The sequence below is a fragment of the Polyodon spathula genome, chromosome 1 (genome assembly GCF_017654505.1).
Source record: "Polyodon spathula isolate WHYD16114869_AA chromosome 1, ASM1765450v1, whole genome shotgun sequence".
NCBI classification, from domain to species: Eukaryota; Metazoa; Chordata; class Actinopteri; order Acipenseriformes; family Polyodontidae; genus Polyodon; species Polyodon spathula.
Genome location: NC_054534.1, coordinates 96,135,568 through 96,147,678, shown reverse-complemented (window position 1 = coordinate 96,147,678; position 12,111 = coordinate 96,135,568). Strand labels below are relative to the sequence as shown.

The 12,111-nt window shown below is 39.7% G+C and overlaps 1 protein-coding gene across 1 annotated transcript in view; it reads left to right on the top strand.

Annotated features, from left to right (window-relative positions):
* LOC121327933 (centromere-associated protein E-like) overlaps positions 1-10,279 on the top strand; it is a 40,761-nt gene extending 30,482 nt beyond the window's left edge. Inside the window, exons 26-28 of the mRNA XM_041272333.1 lie at positions 6,166-6,249; positions 7,884-8,007; positions 8,350-10,279. Coding sequence (XP_041128267.1) covers positions 6,166-6,249; positions 7,884-8,007; positions 8,350-8,363 — 222 coding nt within the window. The 3' untranslated portion in view covers positions 8,364-10,279. The remainder of the gene's footprint in view (positions 1-6,165; positions 6,250-7,883; positions 8,008-8,349) is intronic.
* Positions 10,280-12,111: the final 1,832 nt, after the last annotated feature.

The window sequence follows — 12,111 nt, the reverse complement described above, 5'->3', positions numbered from 1 at the left end:
AGCGTTTGAATCCTTCATCGTGTCTAACCACTTTAAAGAAGCGTGATCTGTGATGAGTACAAAGGGTCGTCCCAGAAGATAGTATTTTAAAGATTCCACTGCCCATTTCACTGCCAGGCATTCTTTCTCCACTACCGAATACCTCTGTTCTCTGGGCAGTAACTTCCGACTGATGTATAGTATCGGGTGTTCTACACCATCTCTCTCCTGGGACAGAACCGCCCCCAGACCAGTCTGCGATGCATCTGTCTGCAGGACGAACTCTCGGCTGAAATCCGGGCTTATTAATGCTGGGGCCTGACTCAAATTAGTTTTAATAGATTCAAAGGCTGTCTGACACTCTGCACTCCACTTAATTTTATTTGGAGCGTTCTTTTTAGTGAGATCAGTGAGAGGGGCGGCTATAGTGGAAAAGTGTGGAATAAAGCGGCGGTAATAACCAGCCAACCCTAACAGTGATCTCACCTGGGTTTTCGTGGTAGGTACCGGTGAATCCAACAAAGCCTGGACTTTTGAAACCAACGGTTTCACTCTACCCTTACCCATTATGAAACCTAAATATTTAGTTTCTTCTTTTCCAATAGCGCACTTTGCCATGTTCGCTGTGAGCCCCGCCCTCCTCAGAGACTGTAAGACGGCTTCTAATCTAGTCAAATGTTCTCTCCAGGAAGAACTATAAATGACTACATCATCGATATACGCAGCTGCATACTCTCGATGAGGTTGTAAAACCCTGTCCATTAGTCTCTGAAAAGTAGCAGGCGCTCCATGAAGTCCGAACGGCATAGTACAAAATTGAAAAAGACCCTCTGGGGTTGAAAATGCCGTTTTCTCACGAGAGGCTTTCGTTAATGGAATTTGCCAATATCCTTTCGTCAGATCCAGAGTTGAAATAAACCGAGCTTGCCCCAGTTTGTCTAAGAGTTCATCTACTCGAGGCATGGGATATGCATCAAACTTGGAGATAGCATTCACCCTCCTAAAATCGATACATAATCGTAGTGACCCATCTGGCTTGTCTATTGGTACTATTGGGCTACACCACTCACTTCGGGAAGGTTCAATTACCCCAAGTTTCAACATACACTCCACCTCCCTTCGAACAGAATCTCTCCGACTCTCTGGAATGCGATACGGTCTCTGTCTAACTCTTAGACCTGGCGGAGTGATAATAGCATGTTCGATCAAATGCGTTCTTCCAGGCACGTTAGAAAACACATCACTGAACATTTTAATTAGATTGCTTACCTCTTCACGCTGATCAGGAGTTAATTGTTCCCCCATCGGGACCTCAATTGCTGACTCTGACTCAATTGAGGGTCCAAAATCCTCTCCCTCCTGTACAGGAGATATAAAATGGACTTCCCGTTCTTTCCACGGTTTCAGGAGATTAACATGATAAATTTGACTTTCTTTCCGACGCCCAGGCTGTCGGATCTCATAATTGACTTTACCAATTGCTCGAATAACCTGAAAGGGACCCTGCCATTTAGCAAACAACTTAGATTCCGATGAGGGCAACAATAACAACACTTTATCTCCAGGTCGAAAGTTCCGAATTCTTGCATTTTTATTGTAGCTTTGTTGCTGCTTCTGCTGTGCCGCTTTGAGATTGTCATGTGCCAATCGACCGACTAATTCTAAGCGATCGCGTAACTGCAACACGTATTTTACTACATTTTTAGACTCCTTTGACTGTTCTTCCCAGCCTTCTCTTATGAGATCCAAGATACCCCGCGGCTGCCGACCGTACAAGAGCTCAAACGGGGAAAACCCCGTTGAGGATTGTGGTACCTCGCGAACTGCAAAGAGCAAGTAGGGAAGCAGTTTAGCCCAATTGCGTTTTTCTTGATCTACAAAGCGGCGCAACATATTTTTCAAAGTCTGATTAAATCGTTCAACAAGCCCATCCGTTTGAGGATGAAAAACTGAGGTTCTAATTGAACGAATTTTCAATAATTTATATAGTTGCTGAATACAGTCTGACATAAAATTAGTGCCCTGATCAGTGAGAATTTCTTTCGGGATTCCCACCCTAGAGAATATTTTTACCAATTCATTCGCTACAGCTATTGCATTCATAGAGCGTAAGGGAACAGCTTCTGGATATCTCGTTGCGTAGTCCACTACTACTAAAATATACCGATATCCTGACTCTGTTCCCTCCAGAGGGCCTACTAAATCTACACCAATCCTTTCAAACGGTACCCCAATAATTGGAAGTGGAACCAGAGGTGCGGGGCGAACTGACTTAGGGGCAGCTAATTGACATTCAGGACACTCCGATACATACTTCCGCACAAGACCATAAACCCCAGGCCAAAAAAACCGGGCCAGAATTCGTTCCTGAGTCTTTTCAGTTCCCAAATGACCTGAAAATGGAATGTCATGCGCCAATCTCATGACTTCTGACTGAAAAGGCCTAGGAACCAATAACTGTTTTACGAGCTGTCCCGTCCCGGGAGCCCGGGTTATTCTATATAATAAGTGCCCAGATACAGAAAAATGCGGAAATACCACCGGTTGTCCTTCCTGCATATCCTTCCCCTCGATATATCTAACCCGTTTCCAAGCATACTGTAACGTGGGATCATTTTGTTGTTCATATCCCAAGTCAATATCTCGGTCCCAATGGTTAGGTACACAGAGAGGAGTGTCTTTTATTACATGACCTTCCACCTCAGTAACCTCGCAGCCCCGGTTACACTGAATACCTACTCCCTTTCCTTGCCGTTTCAGCGATTGGTTTACTTTTGTGTCAGACCCCTCCCCTTGTCGTCTCAGAGTTCCCTCATATTTTTCCACCCGACGCTCTCTTTTTGTTTTTCTTGGGCGGATTTTAGGGTTAAACAGGTCGGATTGCAACGGAAAAATCTCGCCAATTGTTTTCTCCTGTTGCTTTAATTGTCCCCTGGTAGAAACTAAGACCATTTCCCGACCTAAAATACGATCAAAAAACGGCCAGTCTCTTCCCAGGAGAACAGGGTATGGTAAACATTGCGCTACAGCCACTTTAACGCAAGCTGAATAATCACCTACAATAAGTCTAACTTTAGTGGTGGGATAAACCCGAGTTTCTCCATGAATACAGGAGATAGCCACTTTACCCTGTGGCTCCCAGGCTACCCCATCCAAGAGAGCTTGCCGAATCAATGTTTGTGCACACCCAGAGTCCGCAAATGCGTAAGTACTCTTTCCCCCGACCTGTACTCTTAACTGATAAGGGCCCTCCCGACATTCCCCAGTGTTCCTACCTGTTACTGCTGACCAGGATCTTGTCGCCAGGTCCACCTTTATTACTGGACAATTCCTGGCAATGTGTCCAGGCTCATTACATTGGTAGCACACTTGGTTAGGAGGCATCAACGGAGTTAATCTGTCCTGCGAGTCCGCGACCGGCAGGTTAGGGGGATTCTCTCTCGCCCAGGATGGGGCTAACCTCGACCTCCATGGTCTGAAGGTCCGGTTACCCCCTCTGGGCTTCATTGGTTGGTTGGTCCGAGTTAGTTTAGGGGCAGGAGTGGGGTCTGACCCGGCACCTTCGTTTGCGTCTTCGTAGGCCTCCGCCAGGAGGAGGGCATCCTCGAGAGTGGTAGGTCTATTCCTCTTAATCCACTCTCGATTCCCTGGCGGTAGTATAGACGCAAACTGTTCTATAACTATTTTCTGCACCAGTTCTTGGGGTGTATGTTCTTCTGGCCGCAGCCACCGGGTGCACTGATCTAAAAGATATTGTCCCGCAACCCGGGGCCGCATCCCCTTGGACAGCTGGTATTCCCGAAAACGGCGCCGGTATGTTTCCTCCGTGATCCCGAGGCGTGAGAGAATGGCTTCTTTAACTTTAACATAGTCCCCTGCATTCGTGGCCGTCAGGGCTCGATACGCTGCCTGAGCTTCCCCTGTCAGGCAGGGTGCCAATTTCATGGCCCAGTGTTCCCTAGGCCACTCTGCAGCCTCTGCCACTCTCTCAAACGTAATCAAGAAAGCCTCGGGATCATCTTCCGAGGTCATCTTCTGAAGATTAGGCTGAGCTGCAAACATCCGGGCAACCGCTCTCTCTGATGTTGATATTGATAGTTTTTCCACCAGCTGTCCAAAGAACTGGGCGAGCTGTTCCTGGTGCCGTGTCTCTCTCTCCTCTCGCTTCTCCTCCTGCTCCCTAAACATTGTCAAAACTGTAGCTGGATCCATTTTCACTTCTGACACCACGTGTGAGGCGAGAGTGTATTAAATGGAATGTCCAGACAGTAATTTATGTGTACAGAAATAAAATAATTTATTTTTATTTTCTATACACAACAAAAAAGGATTAAATAACAAAAAAAAAACAAAATGGTGTGAGGGAAGGAGTGCAGGGGTGAAATCCAAAACAAACCGTGATGACTCGTCTTTAATTGTCTTCGTGGTGAACCATACATAAACAAAAAAAAGACAAAAGAAATGTTAGTATTTCAAAAAATCCCGCTGCACAAAACCAGTCTCTCCCTCCACCCGTTACTCCTCCTATTTTACTTTCGGACCAACCCCGAACACAGTAGTACGTTCCCTTTAGTATGTAATGTCCCGCCTCTGTAGTCAGTGGAACACCAATCCCCAACCGACACGTGTCCTTATCCTTCACTTGACTCCAGTGGCTGGAATTTACATACTCGTAATTCCGCCCCTCACCAAGGTGCCGCCCATCAAAAAGATGACTTTTGCCATGGTCACAAAGTCTTGGTAAGGGAAGTCCTGCGTTGGTTCTGTTGTGCTTGATGAGGAGAAAGAGTCCCTGCCGGTTTCCTATTCCTCATCCCGGGAGTGTCAGAGCCAACGTGATGCCCCCTCTGGGTCCCCAGCAAAGTTCGGCCTCTTTGCACAGCCCAGATGCGAACTGGCTGTGTGACTCATCCTGCGTTCCCAGCGGCAGCATTTAACTGGATGAGCCACTCGGGGGACCCCTGGCATTTTTTATTAATTTGCAGCGATTAACATAAAAAGCAATAAAAATGTAATTATATATCATATAGTTTTATTTTTCATAATGCATACTGGATGGAAATACAGCTTGTGCGCACAGATCAAATATGATTAATCCTAGACCTCCGAGCATATAGTCCCAGAACCGACACTGGTAAATATGTGTAACCCTCTGAAACTTTAAAAAATATTTTTCCATATATACCTACAGTTTACTGCAATTATAGGATTGTTCAAATACAATTTATCTTGAAACTGCTGCCGCTAGAGTTGCTGATGTCTCATATAAAATATGTTTATCTGCCAGAATTGAATTAGACCTATACAAAGTTTTATCATTGCAAGTCAGACTGGCTTTCTGATTTCATGAATGTAGATAAACACCTTGCATACAAAATATTGTCCACCTATTAAAAGTAGCTCTTATAATAATAATGGAACTCTTAAGCCAATAAAACACATTGTAACTTTTAGACAGATGCTGCTAGGAATCATGTAGATACCCCAGTTTACTCACCCAGACTTTAAACGAGGGTAGCTCCTGATGTGGAGAAGTTAAAATAACATTATTACAGAATATCATTAGCCAGATTTCCATATAGGCTATTCAAAGTTTGGATAAACAAACTGTCATTGCAAAAAAATATTACATTATTCACTGTGCTTATTAACTATCAGTGTATTTCCGTAATAGAACAAGCACTAGAACCATTGCACATGGCAGGAATAGATAACGAAAATGAAGTGTTTAGAATCGTGGATTAATTCTTGTGTTTCTTATGTTCAGCTGATTTGTTTATTAAGCAAGACAGATAAACTTCTTCTGAACCCTCCCCCTGCCATAAAGCACTATGTACTGTAGAATACAAATTAATTCTAAGCTATGAGGATCTGAAATGCACATAGTTACTGGCAAGAAAAATGAAAACCATAAGAAGCCTAGTCACCTAATGGGTCCCACTGGCATTTCTCTGGCATAATAAATCAAACACAGCAGGGGAGTAACAGACCACGTTATATAGCTCTGACACAATAGGAAGGTTCAGCTTTGTTTTTCATTCAAAGTCCTTGTTGCAATTTTGTACATAAAGGTTGTTAGAAGTTATTTAATTTTATTTTTTTAACCTTTATATGAAGTGGCATACTGTATACAGATTTTTTTTTTTACAGTATGTGTGTGTGTTTTTTTTTTTTTTTTTTTTTAAGACTAATGGAAGACGAGGTCTGGCCCCTATAGCGTTTCTCGAAGAGGTTAATTTTGGACTGCCAAGGAAGTTAAAGGAAAAAACAGTAAGTGGCCAAGATGTTTTATTCATTGTTTAAAATGCACAACAGCGGATATAAATCTATTACCACGGCGCTCCTGTGATAGTGGTTGGTTCAATTATTCTTTTCATTTTTAGTCAGAAACCAATCTCTGCATGAGACACCATGTGCATTGACATACATTAAAGTAAAACTAGCTACTTAGTTTTAATAGGTTATGCTTGTACGGAAAGGAAAAACCCAAGCCCAGAACAAAAACACGCTTTTCTGTTTTTTAGTACATTGATGGCTTGATCAATATTATTCATTTTGGGATGCGGCCTGGAACATGACTTTGTCATATATTATTATTATTATTATTAATATTATTATTAATGTTATTATTATTTTTAGTATTATGATATACCTTTTAAACCCGGAATAATTCTGGTCACTTTTCTTTGCACTCTTTCTAGAGCAGCAATATCCTTTTTGTAACGAGGTGACTAGAACTGAACACAATATTCAAGATGAGGTCCTACTAATGCATTGTACAGTTTTAACATTACTTCCCTTGACTCAACACTTTTCACAATATATCCAAACATCTTGTTGGTCTTTTTTATAGCTTCCCCACATTTTCTATATGAAGACATTTCTGAGTCAACAAAAACTCCCATGTCTTCTTCAATTTCAGTATCGCCCATATGATATTTATAATGCACATTTTTATTTCCTGCGTGCAGTACCTTACACTTTTCCCTATTACAGTAACTGGATTAATGATTTAGACCTCATCCATCATATAACCTCAATTTATACGATGGATGAGGTCTAAACCATTAATCCAGTTACTAGTAATTATGTAAATGAAGCTAATCCCAAAAAATGATATGAGTGATCCCACATTTTACATATTCTTTATGATTTTAAACATTTAACTTTTTTTAAGTAATTATATCATTGATGAAAGATATCTGCTATATGCTTGCTTAACAAATATGACATAAAGAACAATTACAGTTAGCACTACCATGTACGGTTTTAACACATTCAACTCATTTGTTTTAACACATGACTCAGCAGGAGTCAATACATCTGAGCTCAGCTTAATCATTCATTTTTTTATTTCTGTATGATTTATATCCAGGATGTGTCTAACCATCATAAATATATTTGGCTTTATGCTTATTAAAAAAAAACAAAAAAAAAAAAAACACCCTCTTTTGTTTTCCCACAAAATATTAGCTAACCTACAGCCAGATTCTCTGCATCAGTAGTGCTGTAAACCAAATTCAGAGACAATCTCGTTCTTTCCCCATTTTATTTCACATACAGTACGTGACAATAGCAGAACAGCGAACCTTGCGTGTGAATTAAGTGATAAATGGTAATTGCTTGACAAGGCCTTTGTGTACCTCAAAATAAAGCTGGAGATTTTGCAAACTGCGAGTATGTATGTTTTAATGCCCTGTTTCATTCAGCTGGGGCTTTTCTGCATGCATAATAGAAAGCAGGGCGCTCACGCAGCCTGAATCAGGGCAGCAATAAATATAACAGGACCTTTTTCTTTTACTCGCTGAGTTCATCCTGCAGTTAATGAAAAGGCTGATTCTAAGCATCTGATTGTGTGACAGCGATGCTTTAAAGATTTAAAATAGAACCGTCTTTCTTTTCAGCCAAGACCACCAGCTCCCACACCAAGGTTTGATGAGGTTTACTGTGTTGCCAGCTCCTTTGAAGTGCCATCGATTAAAGCCCTAGAACAAAAGTTACACTGCAGAAAGATAGAGTCTAATTGGGGTGAGTGTTTTTATTTGTTTGTATACACTGCTTCGAACTAATCTATATTCTGCAAGGTTTATACTGTACTTGGTGCAACAGTTTTATTGGATAGTTACTTAAACTATTTGCATTAACAGAGTTACTGCTTTGAAGTTAAACCTTAAAAGCATAGAGTTCATGTGTGCTTGTATTGATTCCCAAGGGCTTTAGTGAATGATTAAGATGCACAACATTGTTTTAGTTGCAGCCCATATTAATAGGACATCATTTACAGTTAAGTTTCTAATGAATGTGTTGTTTTTTATTGTTGTTGTTTTTTATTAAATTTTGTGTTATTAATTCAGCATTATTTTTGGACAGCCTCCAAAAATTAAATGGGGGAGAAAAATGAGTGAAGAAGCTGTGAACACATCAGTCTATGCAGTCCTCCATGCTGAGGTCCAGTCCTGTCCTTTCATGATTGCTGCTTTGTATCTATACATTGTTTCAGACACCCATCTGACTCTAAAGCTTGGTGCTACTGTTCAACAGCAATAAAGGTATTGTGCTGGAGCTTTGCCTCCCCTACGTGCTAAAACTGCGTTCACACAAGTGTTTTGCCAACTTACCTTGACAGAGATTACATTGTTATTCCAACTGTTTACTGAACTTTACCACTGCTTGTGATGGACTTTGAGTGCATTGTCAGTGTTCATCTACTTTTTAGTTAAACCATTTCCTAAAATTGCTGCTGTAACCATCGTCAGGGTTTTAGTATTTTATTAGATAAAAATCCAGTCCTTTTATTATTTGTACAAGTTTCAGAATTTGTAACTAAGATATAGGTATGTATTTACCAATAAGAGCTGTCATTGGGTTCCAGCACACCACAAGGCTGTCGGTTTATCCATCACATTGTTTAAGAACAGTGAGATTTGTGTTCAGATGTTCACATTTGCTGTCAGTTTCATATTAACTCCAGGAATGCCTGTGTTTATCTATAGCAGCATGACCTAGTATGTATACTTTGAGAACTGTAGAGAACTGAAACACATCACCCAGTTGTTAATATAATAACCTAAGTTTATGTACCTAATAGGCAAAATATCGAACTGTACTGACAGTCTAGTGGGCATCAAATAATGTTATTTTTCTTATTCCGCATAAACAAAGTATAGGCTTTTAAATAACACATGATACAATTGTAAAGAGAAAGAAAACCTAAATAAATATACTGCATTCCTGTTATTTTGGCACAAATGTTTTGGAAGCAACAAAAATACTGCAGGTTACCAGTTTAATACTAAACTAGTTTTAAATGATTCACGTGCAAAACCTCTAATTCTACTTTGTCTTGAATCACTTATGTCAAAAAAGCCACTGATTGACATTATATCCACTATACCACCAACTCAACAAGACTTAAGTGGATTCAAAACCGTTTGTGCTTCAACGTACAACATATGAAAAGATGCAAGACAGGTAATAGATGCAACTGTCTGTTATTAACAAAGAGAACTGATGTGGTGCTCATTTTAAAACATAATTTACAAACTAATTGAAATGAGACTAATTGAACATAATTTAATATTTCAATATTACCCTCTTGAATGTGCAGTAAAAAAATTCTAATAGATTTTTTTTTTTTTGTTATTGGCACACAGTTAGCATGGTTTTCACACAGTGGCCTTTCTTAGTAATGGCATCCCTTAACATTAATCCATGAATCTGGCTGTAATGCCAGTTTTTGGTTAGACCAAGCAGAGTGTTTATTTACATAATGGATTCTCAGTTAAATCCTTTGGAAATGCTTTAGTGCCTTATGGAGGCAGAGTGTGAGCAGACTTTAGGATTACACTACAGCACTGTCATGTTGTCCATTATTCAAGAGCTTAAGAATGAAATACATCTGGGGCAATTTTTGAAGCTTCACCTTTTTTTTCTAAAAGGAGAAAACTTCTATTAAAGTTACAAAACTACAAATGAACAACTCAAAAATTATATCTGAACACTACTATTAATTATTGAGTTATACAGTATGTTGCTAATTCTGTAACATTTAATGAATATTATTTTCTACTATCAAGAAAGTAAATGGCTTTAAAAATATCCCCTATTGTGCCTTGGGTTTTTGAAGTAATATTAGTATTAAGAGTTTTTAATTTAGATACAGAATCACCTATATTTAGCCCTGCATATGTAGGTAATTCAGTGTCGTTTTTATATGTAAACCCCATTTCCTTCACAGTGGGTTGCTGTTTAGTACTGCAATGTGCTGAAAATATGTATATACATTTTTTAATGTCATGTGTAAATCTGTACCTTTGTTGCTTTTAAGTTTTGTATAGCAGATTTAAAATGAACAATGTACTTAAATCAAATGTATTTTTGTATGTTAAGTTGTAAATGATTTATATATACATTTTGTAAAAACTGTAAAGTATGCATTTTAATAAAATACAAATCTAAAAAAAGAAACCAATTTAAATTTAATCAGGTTATCATGTTTTATGTAACAGTTGTTTTTAAAAAGTTAGTTCTTTGTGTCCTGTCCTACACATAACTCATCTCTGTATAAAACACAATATGTATAACAGTAATGAAATCAAATTTTAATGAATAGATTTGGATACAAAAAGAACTGTGCTAAAAGAAGATTCTCAATTGAAAAATATGTATATTTACCAAGAGTGAAATAGTTTGTATCACTTGATTTTCAAGGTGTGGTATCCAAAGCATAATCAGCAAGTACAGAGAAACATCATCTGTAATTGACAAACCCAGGACTGGAAGACCCAAAAAGCTGTCTAACAAGGATGAGCAATACTTGAAGATAATATTCTTAAGGAATAGAAAGAAGACAAGCGTTGAATTGACAGCAGAGCTGGCAGAAGGCACAGGTGTCATCCATCAAATCAATTGACTTTTCATATGAAATATATTAAATATTTGTTTTATCTACGACTGTTATATGCAACAGAGAAATATTTTAAAAGTTAATTGTGTACTTAAGAGTGTGTGACAATTTTATTTCAAATGAACAATCCACTTATGAATCTGTATTGCCCTTTTTATTAATGTAATCTTATAAGATCAACTCAAATTGCTGATTATAAACAAGAACAAATCTCGTCGACAAGTGTATTTATTTAAGTATAAATGTTTGTATTTATACTTACTATATGAGCAAAGCTAGGCATGTTCTGAAGAGTGTGTGCATGTATGTGTATATATATATATTGTTACACGGCAGGGAGGGGGTTAATACCCTCCCTGCCAAAAACATGTGTGAATGCATATTTTGGTTAATTTTATTGTTTAATTATCACCTGCACCTGGGGATCATTGCAAATTAGGAGGAGGTTATTAGGTTATTAGGAAATTAGGTGCAGGGTATAAATAGTCAGCACCCAGTCTACTGGCTGCTGAGTAGAAGGGAGCAGAAGGTGCACTCTGTTCCCGAGCAGTCATAAAACATAAGTTCTGTATTTAACCTGTGTGGTTATTTTGTTTATTTGGCAGGTAAACTGCTTAGCTGTCCTGTGAGTTAGTTAGGGACCTGCCTCAAATGTATAGTAAGAGCTCTGAAGGAGCTAGTTGTTTGTTTTATTTTTGTTTGTTATTTGTTATTGTATATTAAATTAGCACAGAAGCGCTGAAAAACTTCCACTTCTGTGTCCTGGGTCCTGCTTTTAAAGGGGCAACGAACGACCGTGAGTAAAGGACCGTTTACATATGATGGCAGCGAGTGTGGGAGCCCCGACGACCTTGAAAACGGAAAGTATTGAAGAGTTGATCGTCAGATTCAGCCAGAATACCGCTGCTCAGTTGGAGCAGAATGAGAGGTGGAGACTGAAGCTAGGGCTGCCGGAGCGGGAGCAGAAAGAGCTGGAGCTACTGCTCCAGAAGTGGAAGCTGGTGAGAGAAGCCCCGCTGTCTCCAGCGCCCGAGGGAGAAGCCCCGCTGTCTCCAGCGCCCGAGGGAGAAGCCCCGCTGTCTCCAGCGCCCGAGGGAGAAGCCCTGCTGTCTCCAGATCAAGAGGGGGAAACAACAAGCAAGGGAGAGGAGGTGAAGAGCCCAAATCCACCTCAGCCCCGACCACCACCCCTGTGATACAGTCCAGCGCTACTGCGGGTGGTACCT